A 24,344-nucleotide genomic window follows, 5' to 3' on the forward strand; every position below is an offset into this window, starting at 1 on the left:
GAAGGAAAAAATGGATAAAGAAGATATGGTACTTATGTATAATGGAATAGTACTCAGCCATGAAATCAATGAAATAAGGCCAGTTGCAGCAACTCGGGTGGACTTAGATACGATCATTCTAAGTGACAAAAGTCAGATACAAAAAGACATTTAGCATAAGATATCATTTATAGGTGGAATCTAAAAATGGCTACACATGAACTAAATTACAAAACAGAAACAGAATCACACATTTAGAAAACACACATATGGCTGCTAAAGGGGAAAGGTGGGGTGGGGTGAGGTATAAACCAGAGGGTTGAAATTAACACAGATACTGTTCCAAAGACCAAAGAGGTAATCAACAAGACCTACTCTATAGCTCAAGAACTGGACTCAGCACACTCTAGTCACCAGAAAAGAATATATACAACCGGTGAGAATCTTAATCTTAAAAGAATTTATGGATGTCTCTCTGTAAGTGAAACAACTGGATGTGCCCAGCAAGAAAGACAGCATGGAAAATCACCTTTACCCCATTATAAAAATAAATTTTAAAAAAACAAAAAAAAAAAGACACAGAAAGAAAATGTTACAAAATTCGTTCAGGGGCTGTGATGCAACCTGGATTGACCACATCTAGACCCACAGCTGCATGGGCCCTAAGGCTGGACACTTGTGGGGCGGAGAGGCATGGTGAGGATGAGTCTGCAAATGTAGCCCCTTTAGAGTAATACTTCCTGGTCCCCATTCCATGGATCCCAAATCTCCAAGTGCAGGGGACCCTTCGTACAGCTAAAATATGCATGGGACACCCTGACGATGGTACACCATCGCATCGGGAAGAGTTTGGAAAAGGCACCTCATCTCCCCATCTCCTGGTGCCCGGGTTCCCCCCTCCAGCCTCTTTCCTAACAATCTCCCCACTAGGGGAAGTCAACACCATCAACATCCTGTTTCGCACACTTTGGAATTTGTCCGCAGGATGAACTGGAAGGAGGGGAAGAATGAGAGAAACGCCTAGGTGTTTGGAGAGGCACCTGCCACTCGAATTTCCAGTGAGGAAGAGGAATTGACCAAAGGCTCAGCCAGCCTTCGGAACTAGAATAGGGCTTGAAGCAATCCTGCTGTATGGTGGCCAGTGCCCAAAGAAACAAGTTGAAAAGTGGAGCTCAGGGGCACTGCAATTCACAGTCGTGCAGGATTGTAAATCATACCTAACGTGGAAAAATGCCTTGAGGTAAGTCACGAAAGAGGACTTGAAAGCAAGGCAGAATTGCAGGAACGGAATTTCAAGAGGGAGATTGGTCTCGCCTCGAAAGCACATGGAAAGGGGCAGAACTTCTTCAACGATGCTGTTGGCCAAAAAGGGCGAATGCGTTTTTTCTGAATATATTCAGGAAAAACGCATACGCCCTTTTTGGCAAACCAAGCAGGCGCACAATGCAAATCAACGCTACAAGGAGGTATCACTTCACATCAGTCCGAAGGGCCATCCTCACAAAGTGTAAAAACCAGAAGTGAAGGATACGGCATGGAGAAAAGGGAGCCTTTTTACGTTGATTGTGGGAAGGTAAATTGCCAAAGGCACTCTGGAGAAGTGTAGTTTGTTTCCCAAAACATCTAAGAAACAAAGCTACAGAGCATACGGCACTTCCACTCGTGGGCATCTATCTTGGGAAAACCAAAACTCGACAGGACACAGGCACCACAGCGTTTAGTGCTGGTCTGTTTCCAAGAGCCTCGACTTGGATACAACCGAAATCTCCTTGGAAGGAAAACATTGATAAAGAACATGTGATACTTATGTGCAACGGAATATTACTCAGCCATTAAATCAATGAAATGAGGCCAGTTGCAACAACTCGGGTATACTTAGGTACGATCATTCAAGGTGACATAAGTCAGACAGAAAAAAGAGACTTATCCTCAGATATCAGTTATACGTGGAATATCAAAATTACTATACACGAACTAAATGTCAAAAGAAACACAGAATCACACATTTAGAAAACACACTTATGACTGCTAGAGTGCAAAGGTCGGTTGAGGTGAGACATAAACCAAGAGTTTGAAATGAGCACAGATACCATTCCATAGACCAAATAGGCAGTCAACAAGTCTTACTCTAAAGCTCAAAGGACTAGACTCAGCACACCCTACACATGGGACCCTGACCCTGACCCTGACCCTGACCCTAACCCTAAACCCTAAACCTAAGAACCCTAACCCTAATCACCCTAACCCTAACAACCCTAAAACCCTAACCCTAACAACCCTATCCCTAACCCTAACCCTAACTTATAGGTGGCATCTAAACATGGATACAAATAAACAAACTTACAAAACACAAACAGCGACACACATTTAGAAAACACAACTGTGGCTACAAAAGGGGAAAGGTGGGGTGGAGGGAGGCATAGACCAGGAGGTTGAAATTAGCATACATACCCTTCATAGACAATATAGGTAATCGACAAGGACCTAGTGTATAGCACATAGAACTCAACACATTGAAATCTCCGGAAGAGAATACATAAGACTGCTAAGAGTATGGAAAAAAATATGTAGATGTTTCTCTTTATGTGAATCAAGTGGATGTACACCAGAAAGGGACACAGCATTGTAAATCAGCTATAATCCACTATATAAAAATGATAAATTACAAAGAGAGAGAGAGAGAAATTCTTAGTAAATTCTTTCAGCAGCAGTGACCCAACCTGGAGTCACATGATGTAGACCCAGAGCTGGCTAGGGCCCTAAGGCTGGACACTCCTGGCGCTGAGAGACACCTGGTGGGGATGAGCCAGCAAATGCAGCCCCACTGCAGTTGTACTGCCTGGTCCCCACTCCCTGGGTCCCGTATCTCCAGGTGCAGAGGAGCCAACCTACAGCTAAGCTAACCCTCTAACCCTGAACCTCTAACCTAGATCCTTTAACTCCGATCCCTCAAAACCTCAACCTCTTAATGGACCTTCTAATACTGTCCCTAAGCCTCTAACCCTGACCCTGACCCTATCTTCTCACCCTGAGCACTGAGCCTGAACTTTTTTTAATGAAATGTACAAGTCTTTTATTTTTTTATTATTTCTGACTGTGTTGGGTCTGCATTGCTGCACGCGGGCTTTCTCTAGTTGCAGCGCGCGGGGGCTGCTCTTCGTTGTGGTGTGCAGGCTTTCATCGCAGTGGCTTCTCTCGTTGCGGAGCATGGCCTCCAGGCGCGCGGACTTCAGTAGTTGCAGCATGCAGGCTTAGTAGTTGTGACACGTGGGCCCTGGAGCACGCAGGCTTCAGTAGTTGCAGCGCATGGGCTCAGTAGTTGTGGCTCGTGGGCTCTAGAGCACAGGCTCAGTAGTTGAGGCGCACGGGTTTTGTTGCTCCGCAGCATGTGGGATCTTCCCAGACCAGGGCTCGAACCCGTGTCCCCTGCGTTGGCAAGCGGATCCTCAACCACTGTGCCACCAGGTAAGTCCCTGAGCCTGAATTTCAATCCTTAATCCTGACCCTCTAACTCTGAACCATACACTACTCCCTAACCCTAACCTCTGACCTGACCATGATCCTACACCACCTTTAACTCTTAACTATAGGCTCGTATCAGAACAGACTAAAAATTTGAACCCTACTCCAATCCCTTGAAGTCGCATGAAGAAGCATGTAACTCAGATACACTCATGCCTCACCTCTTCCCTACCTCCAATCTCCTTTCCCCACACCTAAGACCGCCTTGCTTCCTTATCCTGTAAGTATCTCAAGCCCCTTGCCTCTGGGGAGGTGGATTTGATGTCATCACTTGGCCGCCTTGCAACGTCGGCATCTAAGCATTTGGCTTGCTGCATGACAAACGAGCCTGGTTCCAAACACCGTGAGTCCCTAAGCCTTAAGGCAGGGAAGCTTCTATAAAACACGTCCTGCTGAAGTAACTCCCAGAGACAGTTAGGATTAACCATGTGACAAAGTCCAGCAAACAAGGGCTCTGCGCTCGCCGTGGGAAGACAACCATCCCCGCAGAGCCCGCCACATGCCTCCCCCACCACTCCCTCAGGGCTACTGACTGCAGCGGCCTCCTGGCTTTGCCCTCACCACCCCAAACTGTGCTCTAATGTGCTTACAGAAAAACGGCCTGTTGAAGTAAAAGCAGCATGGGCTGTCTGTAATATACTCTGCCACCAGTAAGGGCACCCTCACCCAACCGTGCTGGTACCCTGATCTCAGACTTCCAGCCTCCAGAACTGTGAGAAATACACGTTTATTGTTTACAAGCCACCTAAAATACCCAACTGGTGTTTTGTTACAGCAGCCCGGGTGGATTAAAACAATCAGCAACGGTGTTTAGGAAAAACTGGGATTTTAAATGAAAAAGAAAAGAAAAGCTCATTTACAACAGCACCTCAGTACTTTTAAGTCTGGACCACGACCCTCTGACCCTGACACTAAATCCTGACCCTGGCCCTGGCCTGACCCCAACGCCAACCCTGAACCCTCATCCTCGCCCACTGCTGCCCCACAAGATATGATGCCATTACCCAATATCTTTTATTTAACATTTTCACGACATGGGGAAATCGTGCCAAAAAACTAACCAGACTCTCTCCAGACGCCTATGCTCTCATGTAACCAGACTTTGTCTATTCCAACTTCCTGTGTTTAATCACATATCATGCCTCCCCTAGGTGTGCCAGAATGGTACAGAATTCAGCAATAATACAAAGAGTGAAAGAAAGCACATGATTCTAATTTTTGGAAAAAAAATGTAGCCAAGAATTTTAATTCCACACAGGAAACAGAAGCAATGCCAAGAAGGCTAAAGTGTCTTAACTACCTTTATTGGTATCTTTTGTATATCAGTTCATTAAAACCTTTGTTTCATATTTCTTGCATTAATCCCCTGAAAGTTCCAGATGGGCAAAAATATTTTTAAATGCACAGCTGATTTCTACATTATATACTTAATATTTATAAATGTGTTATTTGTTTTGCACGTCTATGGCTGTACTACTTTCAAGTCGAAAGTCACATATAAAAATACAGACTAATCAAAACATAAAAGTCAGCCATTGTCTAGAATGTGGTTTACAATATAGAGCTTGCAGACAACACAGACTATATATATACAATTCATCTGTCTGAAAACAGAAAGTAGTGTCTCAGACTGACTCTGGAGAAAGATGCTGACACACAGGGAAACTCACTGATGATTCTCCTTTATGTTTATTAGATAGATCAATACCAAATTATTTCACATATATTATATTCAATATCTATATATATACTTTGTAACCAAATTCTGGTTTAAAAGTCACAAACCAACATGTAAATACAAAATGTTAGGAAAGGTTTAACATATATAGGGGAAAACATGTCTTATGCGTTGTAAAGAGTTTTTACAAGCTAGCATAAAGGCAAATGTGGTTGAAAAAAAAGGAAATCCATATACAATTACAGAAAAAAATTTAGTCAAGCCACCTAATAAAAAATATTTCAGATATCATGTCCAAAAATGTCCACACGTTGCAGAGGTCTCTACAAATCAATTAGAATAACGTCAACAAGATCTGCAAACTGAAGTCTTAGCAAGTAAACGTGACTCATACTTTTCTCTCTGAGAGAATGAGGCTTGACTTTCAGTTAAAGGCAGGTAAACACAACTATGAAGAAACCCTTCTTTACAATAGCTTAACTGTACCAATTTAGGGCAATATACACGCTTTCCCAGCTATGTGTGCACACAGTATTCTGTGATAAAATGATTCAGTTACTTAAAAAAAGCATAAATGGCAAAACAAAATAACCAGAACTCAGCGAAGCTGGTAAAACCACAAAGACATTGAAATCCAGCAACACCTGAGAGGCTAAGAGATAAAATTAATCATAAAATCTGGATGATTAATCCTCCATCTGCACTCTGATTTGGGGTTTAGTGTTAACATTTTATACTAGCCTTTGGTTAAAACTGAAAAGTCTGAAAAGAGCCAATGTTTTGGAAGAAGCAGTGTCGCTTGTAAACGTCCTGCCACCTAACTGAAAGGACGGCCTCTTCTTCTAGACCCATGACTTGATAAGAGGGGGAAGCTCTCCACACACAGCGCTGGAGAAGACGGATTCCACAAGCCACTCTGAGCGCAACTGTTCAAATGCAATGTACTAAACACACGTTTGTTCTTAGGAAAAATTACAAAACTAACAAATATTTTTCTCCAGAATTATAAAAGATAAAATCTATCAATCAGTACTGTAATGTGATTACAGAAAAATAGCCAACTGAAAAAAAAAAAAAAAAAAAAAAACCAACCCACAGGCCGTCTACATCGTCCCCAATCCATTTCCTGCAGCCAGTACTTCCCACCTGCTCGGAGGACTGAGCCTTAGACACATGACTGTATTTAAAGTTGAGTCAACAGTACTCTCTGTCTCTGGGGCAAAAGTAATGTAGCTCATTACTTAACACACAACACTTGTTTCATTCTTCAGGACTTTCTTTGAGGGGATTACTCAATGTTGGTTCTTTTAAAGGTAACAAAAGGTGTCAGAAAAAAATTCCTTGGAATTCTTTTGCAATTCCACAAAGACATCTGGCAATTTGATACGTTCATTCCTCTCCCCATCACAATTTTTCTTTTTTAAAATTACAATTGACAACTCACGTAAGATGTAATTAATTTACTTAAAATAAGAGAGGGCTTTTCAATCAAGTATCCACGTTCCAGATAACTAAAAGATTTAGGTAAATCTTTTTAATTAATCTTTTAATAAATCTTTTAATTACTCAGTGCCAGTAATTAAGAGGTGGAAACCGTAAAATTCAAACTTGCACATAGGCATGTCCCACTCAGAAAAGATTCTATACACTTACCAACTTGTGCTTTTTGTCTCACCTTTTATAAGAAACACAGGTTAATTTCAACTTCAGTTTTCCTTTCTGATGCAGACATGTGTGCCTTGTGTAAGAAACGGTCTCCAGGCCACCTCCACGTGCAGACCTCAGCATTTCCCGAGAGTGTGAAGTCAACCCCTCCTCCAGGAGACACTCGCCCTTTTGAGACAACGTTCTCCCTTGCACCTTATGTTTGTCAGACTGTGTTTACAGAAATCAGACCGCTGGATGAAAGCTCCACAGGACAGTCAAGGACAGACGAGAAGACGAGATGCAGAGCGGGAGCCCCTTCCTCCTGCAGTGCAGCTGCTGCGGGCGGCCCTCCAGGAAGGCTTGGCCTCCCGCCTGGACCACAGGCTTACTTTTCTCTGTAATAAAGCAGGTAGTACTTCAGGGGATCTGGCAGAGGGAGGCTCAGGACCTTCTCACGCAGGAAGTTCACCGGGGGCTCCGGCCTGGTGTCCGGCGGGGTCGTCGCCTCTTCTCCCCGCCGCTCCTCTTCCAGGTCTCCGCAGCTGGTGTCATCAGAGGGGTTGGAGATCCGACTGGCAAACACCTCTTTGTCCAAAAAGACAATCGTTTCCATTCGGCGGCGGCGAACTCTCCTTCGTTTAAACCTGGCAGTGTTCTTCAGTCCGTTCCCGTTTCTGGTCACAGCTTCCTGGTGGATGACCTTCTTAATGGCGCCCCGGATGGCAATGCGCGCCAGGTCCTGGAGGCTGCGAACCGCCAGGGGTGCTGTGCAGAGAGCGAGACCGTCAGCCTCACCCCCGTGACACAAGGTCTAGACGCCTGAGAAAATTCCCACCACATTTTCATTCACTGGCGTATTTACAAACGCATTACAGGAATAGGACAGTGTTGGAGGCAAATGTTAATTATACTCTAATTTGCATTCATATGGTATTTTTCAAAAGATATTTTCAAATGCGCTGACCTTTAAATCAGATAAGAAAAGGAAGCAGTACTGCTTGGCTAATCAATCAATGGAAGAATAAGAACCAGGGTTACAGCGTTTGGTTCTTTGACAACCGGCTTCATTTCCCTATTTGCCGTGTTCAGTGATGCATTGTCTCATCCACTAGAAATACAGTGACCACATGGCTCTACAATTCTTTTATCTGTTTTAATATTTTCACAGTATTTCAGAAATTTAAGAATTTGTTCCTTTTTTATTAAAGTAGAGAAAAAGCAGTTCCAAAACATTTTTAAGAACAAAAATCCCGAAGCACATCAAGGAAAAATAAAATCTGGCCATTAAAGCTCAATTCAGGCAAATGTGCAGGCAATGCGCACGTGGCAACATCAGGGCTTTTCCGAGGGGAAGAGAGTCATCAGGCGTCATGTGTTTAAACATGTTACCCTGCAAGTCAGCATCACTCTTCACCCCCCGAACCTAACTTCTCCAAAAAACAACAACCCGAACTATACGGAGGGCTCCTCTGCTGCCCGCGTCTCTTACCAGCGTCACAGAGGCCTGAGCAGAATCTGCTCAGCGCCCCGCGCCCTGAAGGCGCCCCAGGCTCGCAGCACCCTCCCCGCCTCTGTCAGGACACGGGGCCCTGCACTCACCCGCTCCTCACGCCCCCACCACGGCGACCACTTGCTGGTGCCCCCAGGATGCCTTCTCAGACCTCCCACGGCCAGCTCTGGCCTCTCCGGCTCACCCCGAGGTGCCATCGGTGGGGGCCACCTCATCCCCTGGCCCAAGTCTCCCCGCTGCCTCTTCCTCTTCCACCCAGCCTGGCGAGCTCCTCTCTGCTTAGGCCTATTAATCCTTGGTTTGACATCCATCCGTGGCTTCAAATAACACAGAGCAGCCAAAGGCTCCCCAGGTTCTAATCCAGTGCTGCTGGGGTCAGAGCCTCCTGCAGACCCGCCTCTATAACATGCCAGCCACCTCAGGCCCACATCCTTCCTCAGAAAGGCCCTACTTGCCTCCGAAGCCCCTGCCACTGTAGAGCCCAGCGTCTTAGCTTCAGTCTTTGTCTCTTGCCTGGAAGATCCCAGCGGCCTCCTGACCACCTCCTGCCTGCAGTCTGGTCGCTCGCCCGTCCATCCGAGAGCCAACCCCATCCCCTGTGCAGCACACGGCCACATGCTCAGGGCCTCGACGTGCACTGCCCTCATCAACATGACTCTACTCGTCTAAGAACCTCTGGTCCGGGAGACAAAATTACAAGTTCACTTCAGGAGCCCTAAATAGCATCGAAATTGTTTATTGTGCCACGTCTGCTTTGAAGCCCTGGCCTCAAAACCCACATCTCAGGGTACCCTCCACGTCTTCAAGGTTCTCACCCAGGCATGATCAAGACACTTGTCGTAGATCCCACCTGTGACCTCACCTTCGGAAACTCTGCAGGGGCTCTGGAAGGCAGTGCCCTCCCCGCCCGCGGGCAGTGCCTGCCTACCCATTCCAGTGGAATTTTCAGGGAGCACACATTTGACAAATTCATCCTCCCCTGACCACCAGGGAATCCAGAATACAGAGGTGCCACATCTTCTATTTAGAGTTTTTTGGGGGGTTTTTTGTTTTTTATTTTTTGGCTGCGTTGGGTCTTCGTTGCTGCGCGCGGGTTTTCTCTAGTTGCGGCGAGCGGAGGCTACTCTTCGTTGCGGTGCAGCGGGCTTCTCATTGCAGTGTCTTCTCTTATTACAGAGCACGGGCTCTAGGCGCGCGGGCTTCAGTAGTTGTGGCTCGCGGGTCCTAGAGTGCAGGCTCAAGTAGTTGCGGCGCACGGGCTTAGTTGCTCCGCGGCATGTGGGATCTTCCCGGGCCAGGGCTCGAACCCGTGTCCCCTGCGTTGGCAGGTGGATTCTTAACCACTGAGCCACCAGGGAAGTCCCCACATCTTCTATTTAAAACATGGGACAGACTCTACCGCCTACATGATAAACTCGGGTCTAACCCACCTGCCCACCTCATGCTCCCACGACCCCCCCCTCTGGCGAGCTCCTCTCCGCTTATGCCTATTAATCCTTGGTTTGACATCCATCCCGTGGCTTCAAATAACACAGAGCAGCCAAAGGCTGCTGACCCTAAGCCTAACCCTGGACGTCCCCGGCGCACGTGCCCCGCGCACCCGGGACGCCAGCTCACGGCCAACGCGCCTCTGCTCCGGCTTCTCTTCCCTTTTCTTTCTTTCTAGGGTCCTTTTCGTCCTTGAATATCAAGCACAAACATCCTAAAATAACCCAAAAGAGGCTAAAAGTAGACTATAATTTTTTGAGTGATTTTTTTTAAAAATCACTTGTAAAACTTTAAAGGCTTCAATGGGTGGAAAAGTGTTCTTTAACATTAAAAGGTTTCTTATTTTATTTCTCTTCAAATTCTAACGAGAGTAAAAAGATCTAAAAAGTAAGTAAGAATCTTCATACTTACGTAACTGGACAAGTCTTGATTTTCCCGACTCTGAGTGGCAGGGCTGGATCAGTGGCGCAAAAGAAACAGCCAGAATCTTTTTGGTTTCCCAAGCAGAAGGGCCAGTGCGAGTTATCTTAGTCAACTATCCCAAAGACAAAAACGAGAACATTCAAAAGATGTGACTACTGGTAGTATCTGTTTAAATATAATCATTCCTATATACAACCTAAAAAAACACAGACACTAATAATGAAAAGAACCTGACAATATGGGCCTCTAATGCGATGTGACAAGAATTACACATAACTTAATGATATTCTTGCAAATATACTCAAGCTTCTAGTACAGAAAATATATATGATAGGGAAAGAAGTTAACGGGTAACAAGAGGAAACAATCAGAGAAGGAATGTGGGGATTCTGATGAGACAACTTTCTTGGACTCTACAAAAAAAGTCAGTGGGGCGGGGGAAACGTAAGGAGATGGGGCGATTCTCAAGTACAAGTCGTTAGAGACCCACACAACCAGCTGCGATGCTTCAGCCTGGACTGAGTCCTGGGCTGTGGTTTCTGGAGGGTGGGAACCGGAAAAAGACCATCTTGCCCCCACTGAACAGCAGCAGGAACCTCTCTAAGGCAAATGCCCTGATTTCTTCAACAAATAAATTGCAAGAAAGAAGGAAAACTTAAGAGATTAACAACCCTGAAGAGATAATCCACCAAGTGCAGTGCACAGCCCTAAATGGAGCCTCATTCAAATAAGCTGTTCAATCTGATTTTGAGACAATCAGGAAAACCTGAACACTAGCTGGACATTTCAAGATATTAAGGAATTACTATTAATATTTTTAGGTTGATAATGGTTTCGTTATGAAGTTTAAAAACACACAGCCCTTATCTTTTGCAGATACAAACTGAAATACTGAAGAATATTTTCTTTTTTTTTTTTTTATTAAGGACATTCACTACAGTCTTTACATAACAGTAAGTAACAATAAAAACGACATACAACCTAATGTCTGATTATAGGAGCCAGGTAATTAACTGGTCAATGGTTCAACCGGCTACCACATAAGCACTAAAAAATGATGGTGTGGAATACTAAGTAACTTAAAATTATATTCACAAACTCTGTTAAGTAAAACACCTTAGTGTACAATAACCTTTTTGAAAGGATACAAACTAAGAGGAGAGGGCTACAAGAATCACAGGCTAACAGTCATCAGGGACTGGGAACAGTTTTTCTTAATGTTTGTATCTTCCGGATTTTCTAAAATAAATAATTACTTTTCACACAAAATGAATTTAATGCTAATATTTTAAGACTGAAGAAAATTTCACCAAAATGCACCATCTCCTAACATTTATCATTTCTGTTTTTCCTAGTTGTTTGTGACGGAGAGGTTGCTCATTTATTACAATCTGGTTTTCCCAATGAAACACAGTATCTAAAACATACAGAAACATGCATAGCCAAGTAGACTTGGACAAGATTCCCACTAAGCAAGGGATTCTGTAAAGTACCCACCACCATGGAATTTAACAATTAGACTAGCTACCAAAATAGAATTACTCTAATATTTTTTTTTATGTGTACAGTAACTCTAATACTAGAAAAAGCATAAAAGAATAGCTAAGGGTGGGCGGGGGGAGGAGGGGGAGAGGACAGAAAAGAGGAGGAGGAGAGAGAGGGAGGCAGGTCAGCCTTCCAGCGCAGGCTCTGGGGTGCCCGCCCAAGTCAGGACCTGCCCCACCTTGGCCGCCTCTACGGCCTGTCTCCTCATCCGTGGAATGGAGGGCATTGTTACAAGAGTTACGAAGGAAAGTGCATGTCAACTCCCCGGAACCGACCTTGGCAGACAGTTAAGTGTGCAAAACCGTCGGTTACGAGGGGACCTGACCTTCTCTTCCAGCGGCATGACCAGGACGCCCCCGACTTTGAGGAGGCTCTTCATGTACTCCTCGTGCTCTTTCTGCACGCCTGCCCCGCAGTACACCCGGTCATACTGAGAACAAGCTGGAGAAAGCTCCAGGCAATTGCCGGTAACGAAGCAGGGTTCACAGAAGTCAAACCTGAAGCAAAAAATGTTTTCCACAACTCAATATATCACGTTATAACAAGTCTACATGGTACATCTACGCTAAACACGGGTATGTTTTCATTACACAATCCCACAGCAACACAGCAAAATTAGAGGCAGAAGCTGGACGTCAGGCTTCAGAAAGAATTATGCTAGTAATAATCAGAACCCTAGAAATTCGAAACAAAATATTATGAAAGTCAATATCATAAGCGCAATCCAAGCTTAAATTACCCAAGCTCCAAGCATCACTATTTGCTATTTTTATTATCTTATTTTATTATCTTACATCTTTATTATCTCATTCAAGATCTACTAACCGAGTAAAAAGAGGGAAAATTATATTTGGTTTTTCTAAAAATTTTAATCCTTAAAATAAGAACTTTAATGCTTTGTTTTAAAATGCAAGAGCTAGCTACATGGTGCCATTTAAAGACAAATGTGGGACTTCCCTGGTGGTCCAGTGGTTAAGATTCCGTGCTCCCAACGCAGGGGACCCGGGTTTGATCCCTGGTCAGGGAACTAAGGTCCCACATACCGCAACTAAGCCCATGCACCACAACTAGAGAAGCCCGCATGCTGCAACTAGAAAGCCTGCACAGCCAAAATAAATAAATTTAAAATAAAAAGATAAAGACAAATGCAACAATTCCATTTTACAAACAAGTAGGTGATAAAATGTTGTCTCTATTGGAAACACAAAAATTGGGAAAAATGAACATTCTATTTGTTCTCTTATACTGGTGAGAAATTACCTTCAGGTATCATAATTAAAAAACTTGGACTTCCCTGGTGGCACAGTGGTTAAGAATCCGTCTGCCAATGCAGGGGACATGGGTTCGAGCCCTGGTCTGGGAAGATCCCACATGCCGCGGAGCAACTAAGCCCGTGCACCACAACTACTGAGCCTGCGCTCTAAAGCCCGTGAGCCACAACTAATGAGCCCGCGTGCCACAACTTCTGAGCCCACGTGCCACACCTTCTGAAGCCGTGCGCCTAGAGCCCGTGCTCCACAAGGGAAGCCACCACAATGAGAAGCCCGTGCACCGCAACGAAGAGTAGCCCCTGCTCGCCGCAACTAGAGAAAGCCCGCGCACAGCAACGAAGGCCCAATGCAGCCATAAATAAATAAATAAATTTGTAAAAAAATAAAAATTAATGAATAAATAAAAAACTTAAGGCCCTTAAAAACACAAAATATTTTAAGAATAATTAGAACAGATACACACATATCCCTGACTCTCCTGCCACAGTTTAATCATGTTTCCTGGAACACGAACAGTAATAAACTGATTTCTTTCCTTTTAATCCAAAGTTTAAGTTATAACTGACACCCAGAACCACGGACAGATTTGATCTTACTTGTCGAAGCTGTCACTTGTCCTGATGAAAAAGTCCAGCTTCTGCTTCGCGTATTCTGTCACATCTGAATGGAGTTCCACCCCGTGGTTCACACCAAAAGGACCTAAAAGGTTTCAGGATAAGGAAACATGTAGAATTAGGGCGAGAACCCCTACTCTTTATTTCTGTTTCATAGACTACAACACATTTGATTTGGCATGTATAATTACAGAAATACACGTTATTGGGCCTAAATCACCCAACCCAATATTTAAATATGCAGGCTGGCCTCTGCTCACCACATCATCAATACCCTTTCTCACAGCTTCCTAAAGCCTGGACCTCCCTGTCCTCAAACTTCTAAGGAATCATTTGAAAATGTGAAAAAGCCAAGGCCTGTAACCAAGAGTTCAAAGTGCCACTAATGAATTAAAGAAGAAACATGTATTTGCAAATGAAAGTGGACACAGGCCTGTTTTCCATCAAAGGTCTCCCCAAACACTCAAATGTGGTGTTTAATTTCACAAAATAGGTTTTAATCATCATCAAAATAAAACTATAATTCCAAAATCAAAATGAAACTTTTTTTAATCAAAAGAAATGTATCAGTAACTGGAAATAAAGCTGTGAGAAAAGTGAGGAGCCCACTTGATGAAAGTGCTTCCCCCACATACAGATGCCTCTGGGTTAAATCTCGGTGAGAACTATTGACACAAACAGCTTCATTAAATCTCTGTGTTGTAAGAATCCATTGGTATGAAGGTCGGACTTCCCTGGTGGCGCAGTGGTTAAGAATCCACCTGCCAACGCAGGCAACACGGGTTTGAGCCCTGGTCTGGGAAGACCCCACGTGTCGCGGAGCAACTAAGCCTGTGCGCCACAACTACTGAGCCTGCGCTCTAGAGCCCACGAGCCACAACTACTGAGCCCGCGTGCACAGAGCCCGTGCTCCGCAACAAGAGAAGCCACCGAAATGAGAAACCCACGCACCCCAATGAAGTGCAGCCCCCGCTCGCCACAACTAGAGAAAGCCACGTGCAGCAACGAAGACCCATTGCAGCCAAAAACTTTAAAAAAATAAAAAATAAAAATAGGGCTTCCCTGGTGGCGCAGTGGTTGGGAGTCCGCCTGCCAGTGCAGGGGACACGGGTTCGAGCCCTGATCCGGGAGGATCCCACATGCTGCAGAGCAGCTGGGCCCGTGCGCCACAGCTGCTGAGCCTGTGCTCTGGAGCCCGCGAGCCACGGGTGCTGAGCCCGCATGTCGCAACTGCTGGGGCCCGCGTGCCTAGAGCCCGTGCCCCGCAGCAGGACAGGCCACCTCAGCTGGAGAGGGCCCTCGCGCAGGGGCGAAGACCCAATGCAGCCAAAAATAAATTTTTTAAAAAAAATGCAAAAAAGAAATTAAAAAATAAAATAAATTAAATTGAATTAAATTAAAATAAAAACATTTGTATGAAGGTCAAAAAACAGGTAACGCTCATCTGTGTGATGGAGGTGGCCATCCTCCCCCTTCTGGAGGGGTGGGGTCCTGCTATGGGGCGGTGGCCATGAGAACCTCTGGGGCACAGACTCTACTCTGCATCTTGTTCTGGGTGGTGCTTACATGGAGGTGGATGTAAAAACTCACCAAGTTCCACGCTTCACACTTGTTACTTTACTACGGGTAAGTTATACCTCAATTTAAAAAAATCTGCATGGGAAAATGAACAGGGCACATAGGGCTTTATTTAAAAGACATACAGGGACTTCCCTGGCGGTCCAGTGGTTAAGACTTCGCCTTCCAATGCAGGGGGTGAGGGTTCAATCCCTAGTTGGGGAGCTAAGATCCCACACGCCTCGTGGCCAAGAAACCAAAACATAGAAGCAATTCTGTAACAAGTTCAATAAAGACTTTAAAAATGGTCCACATCAAAAAAATCTTATAAAAAAAATAAAAGACACACATATAAAGTCATAGTGCAGCATTCAACCCTACAGTCCAACAGAAATACTGGTAAATGCAACCATCTGTGCACCCACAGCTTTGCATTCTGCCACTTGGTTCATCTGGCCCCTTCCTGGTGCAGCAGCCTGGCCCCAGGCCCAGGCCTCCCTGCCTCTGCTGGATGACTCATGCGCTCTCCTTTCTCGACACCTGTCACGTACAGAGCTGCTGCTAAAACATTCTCTCATCAAAACACAGCCTACGGGCGTCCTTGGTGGCTCAGTGGTTAGGAATCCGCCTGCCAATGCAGGTGACACGGGTTCGAGCCCTGGTCCGGGAAGATCCCACATACCGCAGAGCAACTAAGCCCGTGCACCACAACTACTGAGCCTGCGCTCTAGAGCTCGCGAGCCACAACTACTTAGCCCACGTGCCACACCTACTGAAGTCCACTCACCTAGAGCCCGTGCTCTGCAACAAGAGAAGCCACCGCAATGAGAAGTCTGCACACCGCAACAAAGAGTAGCCCTCGCTCGCCGCAACTAGAGAAAGCCCGTGCACGGCAAGACCCAACGCAGCCAAAAATAAATAAATAAAATAAATTAAAAATATATCATAAAAAAAGAATAAACATACTTATAAAAAAAAAAAACACAGCCTACTTGAGAAGTCACATTTCCAGTGTTTATATCACATCCACATCATTCCGTTTCCATCCCCACTGCTCTCTTGGTCACTTGCCAGAGACCAAGAAAACTTGCCTTTTTTCCCCACTCATCATGTTCTCATTAGCCCCTCACCTTTGTTAGACACTTATTGAGGACACACTTCCTATTCCCAAGAAGCTCCACCCCAGAGTAAAAACACATATCCCCTGACCCACCCCAATAAGAAGAAAACTAAAAGGGGAGGGAGTACAGGGGGCAGGGGCGATCAGGATGGTGGCACCAAAGACACAAGCCTGAAACTAGTCCCACAAGGCCCCCCAAGCAGAGCATCACACGACATCACACGACACTTTCAGGTTAAGCTGACAAGTGCTGCATCCTCCCCACCGCCAACTGGAACCTCCAGAAGGGAGCGCCCTCGGCGAAGGGGTGGAGCCACTGAATGAGCACAGGCATGTGGCAGAAAGGGGGCACGGTTCAGAGCCGGGCACAAAGGCTGCGGTCAGAGAATAAGAACCCCTAAGTCGGATGAAACACTTCAAGCCTCACGTCTGCAGGCACTGGGAGGCCAGCAAGGTTTCACCTCTGCAGTGATCTGCACGAAGCACCGTCACGGCGGAATGAACCAGACAGGGAGGCCCGGGACACACAGCTTCCAGACAGCGAACACGGTCCAGTGCACGCAGCGTTCTCCCTGCAGATCCAAGATGTCTACCCGTGAACGCAACCTCTCAAGTTACCTCCTTCAAATACATAAAAGCAGCATGCAGTGTCCACTGCAGCCGAAAACACAGCTTTCCTTCCTTCAGAACTCTCCTCCCCTAGTATCTAGTGAAATTCCCAAGAAGGAGGGGACTCAGAAAAGACAAACAACAACATCAATTGTAAGTCATTTCTTTATAACTTCTACACAACATCAAGTGCAGCAGGTCAGCTGAGGTTTACTTAAGTCATCTTTTCCTGAGCATTTCATTTCTTTTCAGTAGCATTTCTAATCTAATCAGTTTGATAACCTGACCACCTTATCCTTAGCCCCTCCAATTTTTCAGCTCCAGCAGAGGGAATTACAATTCACTAATTCCAGAATGATGAATAACCCGGGCTCCCTTTGCAAAGCAGTTTCAATCCAAGACAAGGTAAGTTCAAAAAGCATTTAGCTTAAAAAAAAAAGAAAAAAAAAAACCTTCACATTTAATAATCTGAGGGTAGCAATTTATAGCCTAAAGTCAGATGATGAGAATCTCAAAACTTCAGCAAATTCTAAAAGTATATGAACTTATAAAGAAACCAAAAGTTTCATTCCATATCCACAAAAAGCAACTGTTGCTGCTAAGATTTTCTTAAGTGCCTGTAACAACCACAAAGAAACAATGTTGTGATGGACCGCTAATGATTTAAACATGACTTTAAAGCCGTTATTACTTGAAATCGCCAATATTCGGAATCTTACACGGACCTGGTAACGATGTTAAGATACTTAAAGCCGAAAGCTTTGATATTTAGCAAACCTGGGGAAACAGGCTAAATGGCTTCCAATGAGATAACTTGTGAAATCCTTCCCATCCCTGGAATATATTTAAAAATAAACAACTTACAAGTATTAACTTTTTTAGTATTAAAACAACAAAAACAAAAACTGCTTGGAAGAACTTTAACTTCCAGGGGACTTTAAAGTTAACTATTCCCAGCTCAGAGACCATGACAGGGCAGGCCGAGTGACTGTATCAATCGAGAAATGACCATAAGGTCCAGATTTACACAACCTCTAGGTCCTCCGTTGTCCAGAAGGAGGGTGTGCCGACCAGATGTTGGGGGTGCAGCTGGGGGGACAGGAAAGCGGCAGGAGGGCCCTTCTGCTCCTTATGGGGATTTCTCCATTGATACCATCACCCCCCACCCAGGCACCGTGTGGACACGACGGCCGGGAAGGCCGAGCGCAGTTACGACTCGGTCCCCACAAAAGGACACGCTGCCGGCAGGCTCTCCCTCCCACACGCGGGACGGAGCCAGACTCACCGAGGATGAGCCCCACCATGGAGCTGAGGTAGCCAGTGCCACTGCCCAGGTTCAGGAAGGAGAGGCCAGGCTGCAGGTCCAGGGCCTCCATCACCTCCGAGTAGATGCACGGGGCGGAGAGGTGGATGTTACCGTGCTTCCACGCCAAGTCTTTGTACGCGTTCTCTTTGAACTCCTCGAGGTAATAGTCCGCACGGTCCACGGCCCGGAAGGCCCGCTCCACCAGCTCGGAGCGGATGTACTGCGCCTCCTTCAGGTTGTCTATCAGCTCGTCGTTGTCTTCACCGGCACTCACGGCGCCGCCCATCTTCGGGGTCACCTGCGGAAAGCTGCCGTCTTAAAATGTTTAAGAGAGCAGTTCATACTAAAGGTTAGAGCAGAGCAATAAAAGTTCTAAACAGATACCAATTTCAGATTCTGAATTCTGAAAGTAATACAGATGGACTATATTTAGTCAACACCCCACCCTACCTCCCCCACTCCCAAGAGTGCCAGATTCAAAACAAAGTTAAATTTGAAATTTAATCATATCCATCCAAAAGTAAGTCTGTAATTTATAATATCGACTGAATACAAATGAGCATGCAGTACCTAAAACATAGTTGACGACTTAAAAACATCATTAAAGTATGAATTCAAAACTTTACTACAAGTCATCATTCTAGAAAGTCAAGCATTTAGAATTAAAATCATCTTGAATATACATCTATCTCTTTTTTTTTTAAGATTTTTTTTTTTTTTTTTTGGTCGGGTCTTAGTTGCGGCATGCGGGCTCTTTCATTGTGGCACACGGGCTTCTCTCTAGTTGTGGCATGTGGGTTTTCTCTCTCTAGTTGTGGCGCGCAGGCTCCCGGGCACGTGGGCTCTGTAGTTTGCAGCACTCAGGCTCTCTAGTTGAGGCACACGAGCTCAGTGGTTATGGTGCCGGGCTTAGTTGCCCCGCTGCATGTGGGATCTTAGTTCCCCGACCAGGGATCAAACCTGCGTCCCTTGCATTGTTAAGGCGGATTCTTTACCACTGGACCACCAGGGAAATCCCGAATATGTATCTATCTTAACAGGTATATATCCACATATGGAAAAATCATTGAATGTAAACATAAAAAGAGAGCAGATATGTCTACTACAAAATCATTCTAATATCAACCTCTTTGAATATTTCAAGTGCTGTAGATCCTTTTTTTTGTACGTAAATCTTCAAAAGCAAAAAAAAAATTTTTTTAATTCAGGTCAACAAACAGTAAAAAGTTATTCATTGTTCATTTGAAATTCAAATTTAACTGCTGTCTTATATTTTATCTAGCAACTCCACTTCCCACATACCCATAAACATCAAGTCAAGCGATCCATTCACTCTCTGATTTGAACGTTCTGATGTACAAATTTCAGGCAAAAACAACATCCACAAAACCCTCTTCCCCACGAAACATATCGTGACAAACACCTCACGGTAACAAACACAGCATCCGCCTCGAGGCTACAGCTCAGGAGCAAGAGGAGCTGCTACTAGAATTCCCTCAGCCCCTCCGAGGTACCAATACCTACCACACAGCCTCCCCAGCTCGTCAACAATGGAAAGTGCACTCTGCTCCCCTCCCGACTGCCTTCAAGAGGACAAAGTAACAGCACGCGCTCCCCTCTGAGCCAGCTACCGAAGCACAACGGGCCCTCCTCTAGTTCACAGGGAAAACGCTTCTCCACCTGTAGAGGTTCTACTCTTCCTAAACAACTCCAATTTTACACTTACCCTAGGGACTTCTACTTCAAATAAAATGGTAATGTTTACAAAACATTTGATATAAATCGCTGGGAAAAAAAGAAAACAGCACTGACTTCTCGGTGGTCCAGCGGGTAAGACTCTGCGCTCCCAACGCAGGGGGCCCGGGTTTGATCCCTGGTCGGGGAACTGGATCCCACATACATCCCGCAACTAAGAGTCCACATGCCACAACTAAGAGTTCCAAACACACACATCCCACACACAAAACTGGCAATTGCGGTGGGAGAGATTTCCCCAGGAATGAAAGCCACCGACCACACAGACTAATCTTCAGGTTCTCACAAGGACACAAAATGTGTGAAAGGTGGGACTTTTAATACAAACACTCTTCTATTTTATGGCGGGAACAGTCCATCTTCATCGTCAAGATTTTAGAGCTGAAGACTTCCCTGGTGGTGCAGTGATTAAGAATCTGCCTGCCAACGCAGGGGACGTGGGTTCGAGCCCTGAGCTGGGAAGATCCCACATGACACAGAGCAACTAAGCAACTACCGAGCCCATGCGCCACAACTACTGAGCCCATGTGCTGCAACTACTGAAGCCCACGCGCCCTAGGGTCCATGCCCCACAACAAGAGAAGCCACCACAATGAGAAGCCCGTGCACCACAACAAAGAGTGGCCCCCACTCGCCACAACTAGAGAAAGCCCACGCTCAGCAACGAAGACCCAACACAGCCAAAAATAAAAAAATTTATTTAATTACAAAAATTAAAAATATATAAAATAAAATAAAGATTTTAGAGCTGAATAATAGACTTCCAAATCACTGGGATCTTCCAATTATTAGATTCTCACCCCATTTTAAATGGTTTCAGAGCCCTTGCTGGTTACAGCCCACGGCCAGTTAACTTAGCCAGATGGGATAGAGTGCTAATGAGGTCAAGTTTAATCCTGGATGAGCCACTTAGTTCTGAGGCTAAAGCCTATACCCCTAGTCTTGGACAGTCATCTTAAAATTTGGGTCACTAGTTAAAAGTTGAGTCATGTTTGCCTGCTTTAGGGAAATGTCTGGCACCCACACATCCTCCAGGGCGGATCTGAAAGCCACCTCTTCACCCAGAAGCCCGCAGAGTATAATGTTCTACCCTCAGAAAACAAACACGAAGTATATGTTGGGTATGTTTCATTGTCTACTAGGTATTTACCCCTTATTTTCAACTTTGCCTCACTCTGAAAGTTTATTCCACGTGCAAAGGCTAGCTTTTTAGTAAAACTAGCAACTAACTACAACCTTTTTACAGGCACCACCTGCCAGTCACGACCTCATTTTGGCTTTACGACATTATTAGGCGTATTGGGACTGAGAAGTTATTTTGCTCATGGTCACACACCAGTGTGTGCCGTTCAGCCCCGGGCCTATGTTCTTTACCCCACACCAAGCACAGCCTTAAAAAATTCTCAAGGGAGCAAAATTCTTTACCAGTGAACACACTGGTAATCTCTATCCAAAATGACAGACTAAATAACTATGTGGTAACCCTATCTGCTGCCACTGGTAGGCTGCACGTGATAACCTGTGGGATCTGATATTTATTATTAACTTTCCCTGGCGATCTAACACTCACTCACACTGGAAACAATCACTGCTTATTACTGACCATCAATGTGACCAGTCCTAACGCCACCGAAAACACCACCAACAGGTCAAGAGATGTCCTTGCCAAACCAAATCTGGACCTACAAGCCACTCAAATTCAATTTTTCAAAGTAATGGCAAGTCATTTTTCGGATGCTGCACTCGATTATCCTCTGCGACCCTGAATTCACCGCTCCGCAGTAACTGGGCACCACCCAACAAGAACGCCTTACTCTAACGCTGCTTCTTCCAAAACCAGCCGTAAGGGCACAGGGAGGAGACGGCTGAGCAGGAGCCGGCATCGGAAGGTCTCAGACTGACAATCGAGGAGGCCGTGACAGCGGCCAGGTGAACACAGCATGCAGCGCTGATATCCGGGGCCAAGATTCAAGTCGACGCTGGGTTTATCAGGCTACTTATTAAGGGCAACATGGACAAAGTAATTCAGCTGGAAGATGGGCTGGGGAGAAGGAACCAAAACCACACCTCCTGCCGCAGGAATAATGGAAGAAATGGAGACTTTTTTCATTTTGAAAACCAAGACTCTTACAAGGAATGCAGAGGGATTTTTTTTTTCCCCAAATACTTGAAAGGCTGCCATATACACACTATACATGAGCCTGATAAAAGCCAGACCAGTGGAACACGTGTTGGATGGAGATAATTTCTACTGAACACAGAAGAAAAAGCTTTCTAAAACTGGAACTGAAAATACTGACACGTTGTCAGAACGAGGAGCCTCTCCCCGCCAGGGACGTCCCGTGCCAAGTACAAGCAGGGAGGGGGCCCAGGCGCTGGTCTCAGGAGCCGAAACCCACCATCTCCAAGGGCCCCTCCCACCCTAGCGTATGGCTCTATTTCCCCCAAGCAGAGCCACAAGTTCGGACTTGTTTATATAGGAACCTGCCGGTCTACCCAACACTGAGAATGCAGTTGTTTACTTCAGCCCCTCCTTGGCCAAAAAGAACGAAGAAAACGCTGACAGACACATGAGCAAAGGGGGGAGATAAAGGACTTCTCTGATGTGCAAACATCAACTTGGGAGACACAGGCCCTCGCAAACACAAACAAAACACACGCACCAAAGCCCGGCGAGCTCTCCTTTCCCAACCGAAGACCTCTTTCAGGTCTTGCCTGAAGCTAAGTCCCCAAGGCTTGAAGGGCCAATACTTCCTTAACAGACTCTGTCACCTTCTGAAAAGGTACAACCTGTTTCAAACCTTGGTAACTCTCCACTTGCCGTGCTAATTGCAAATGTTTCCTACTTAGTAAGTCAGGGACAAGCTACGCGTCTGGAGAGTTAAGTCAATCCAAGGGGTGTAAGCAATGCGCACCGGGAGAGACCTCGGGAACCCCCGGAACGCAGGCGGGCGGACACCCGGGGAGGGGGGAGGGGGGACGGGAGACGCCTGGGACGCGGAGGGGTGTTTATGCTTGGGGGCGGGGAACGAGGGGGCAGCGGAAGAGGACAGGAAGACGCGGACCGGAGAGGGCGGCCCCGGGGGAGGGTCCGGGAGCCCGGGACCAGGGGAAGGGGAGGGGTGGAGAGGAGGGAGAGAGGGGGAGGGCGCCGAGGGGCCGCACCGCCCCCCATCCCCCGCTGCAGGCCGGGCCGAGGGCGGCGGCGGCGGCTCAGTACCTCCTGGCTCGGCGGGCCCGCGGGATCGGCCGCTGGGCCGCACCTGCAGTTCTTCTGGCGCCCCTCGCCAGTCCGCCTCCCACTACGCAGCCCCGACCTCCGCCGCCGTAAACATCCACCGCCCCACTGCGTCTGCGCGCCCGAACGCCCTACTGCGCGTGCGCCCGGGTCCAGCGCTTAAAGGGGCAACGGCGCAGCGGTGGGCCCCATCCAGACTTCCCGGCCGGCCATGCGCTCCGCTGGGAGGCGGAAGTCAAAGGGCATCCGCAGGTGAGCGTTGTCTCTTCCGCGCCCCACCGCGAGCCGGGACTCAGCTGTGACCACGACAGGCAGGGCTCACTCCTTGGAAGTGACGTTCCAGGAGGGGACCGACCGGTGAGGAAGAAATGAAAACACAGGGGATAGACAGCAACTGGCGGCGGCGGTGGCTGCGGTGGCTTGGGTGACACGGAAGGGACATGCAAGCGAAGATCTGCAGGACAGGAAGGATCCAGCTGTGCCAAGAGAGGGTCCAGTGGCTTCAGGCCAGGGAGAGCTGAAGTGGGCAGGAGCATGCCCACCCCTGCGAGGGGTCCACGCAGCCCCGACTTGCACGCCCACCCTCCCTGGCTTCACTGCCGCCTCCCACGCCGCATCCTGGTCAGCCCTTCCTGTGAGAGTTGTCGGGGCATCAGTCAGGATCATTCTGCGTCTCAGAAGTGGCCTGCCCCTGCGTCCTGGTCCACTGGCAGATCCTCGGTGTTACTTCCCCAGCCACCCACCGACGCGGGGGGCCTCCTGCCCCCTGATGCCACACATCCCTTGTGGGCCACCTGCCCGGCCTACCCAGTGAACTTTGTGAAATCTGCCCAAACCTCACATAGGTTTTCCAACTGAGTCTTGAGCAGCAGAACCCTTTCTTTAGACACAGTCCTATAAGGAACCCCTTATATTTATCAGCTGCAAGCATTGCTGCCTGGGTCCCTCCTGCCCCCACATTCCTCCCCAGACTTGAGCTCCACTTGGGGGCAGAGATTTCACCACTTTCCATGTTCCAGGGAAGGCTTGCTTCTCTTGGTGGTCCACAGCCCCGAATCAGTGGCCCTGTGGATGCCGCCAAC

General features: G+C 46.6%; 1 protein-coding gene across 4 annotated transcripts; it reads right to left on the minus strand.

Annotated features, from left to right (window-relative positions):
- Positions 1–4,789: 4,789 nt before the first annotated feature.
- Positions 4,790–23,381, minus strand: PCMTD2 (protein-L-isoaspartate (D-aspartate) O-methyltransferase domain containing 2). 4 transcript variants are annotated; one of them, XM_059895773.1, is made up of 6 exons: positions 23,245–23,381; positions 18,249–18,584; positions 13,660–13,762; positions 12,118–12,289; positions 10,236–10,359; positions 4,790–7,591 (listed from the first exon to the last, which is right to left on the minus strand). In XM_059895773.1, the coding sequence occupies exons 2-6, from the start codon at positions 18,553–18,555 to the stop codon at positions 7,212–7,214; spliced, it is 1,086 nt and encodes a 361-aa protein (XP_059751756.1). In that variant the 5' UTR covers positions 18,556–18,584; positions 23,245–23,381; the 3' UTR covers positions 4,790–7,211. The 4 variants fall into 4 exon arrangements, with proteins under 4 accessions (XP_059751756.1, XP_059751759.1, XP_059751758.1 ...); XM_059895776.1 differs by lacking the exon at positions 4,790–7,591 and adding an exon at positions 9,053–9,560; XM_059895775.1 differs by lacking the exon at positions 4,790–7,591 and adding an exon at positions 9,053–9,652.
- Positions 23,382–24,344: the final 963 nt, after the last annotated feature.

Source organism: Balaenoptera ricei, chromosome 15, assembly GCF_028023285.1.
Source record: "Balaenoptera ricei isolate mBalRic1 chromosome 15, mBalRic1.hap2, whole genome shotgun sequence".
Classification (NCBI taxonomy): Eukaryota; Metazoa; Chordata; class Mammalia; order Artiodactyla; family Balaenopteridae; genus Balaenoptera; species Balaenoptera ricei.

What these genes read in the sequence shown, in the direction of transcription:
- PCMTD2 (XM_059895773.1), bottom strand. Translation starts at nt 18,555, where the DNA reads ATGGGCGGCGCCGTGAGTGCCGGTGAAGACAACGACGAGCTGATAGAC. An exon ending in CATGGTGGGGCTCATCCTCG is followed by an intron (nt 13,763 to 18,248) that starts GTGAGTCTGGCT and finishes GAAACCTTTTAG; the next exon opens with GTCCTTTTGGTGTGAACCAC. An exon ending in ACAAGTGACAGCTTCGACAA is followed by an intron (nt 12,290 to 13,659) that starts GTAAGATCAAAT and finishes TTTTTGCTTCAG; the next exon opens with GTTTGACTTCTGTGAACCCT.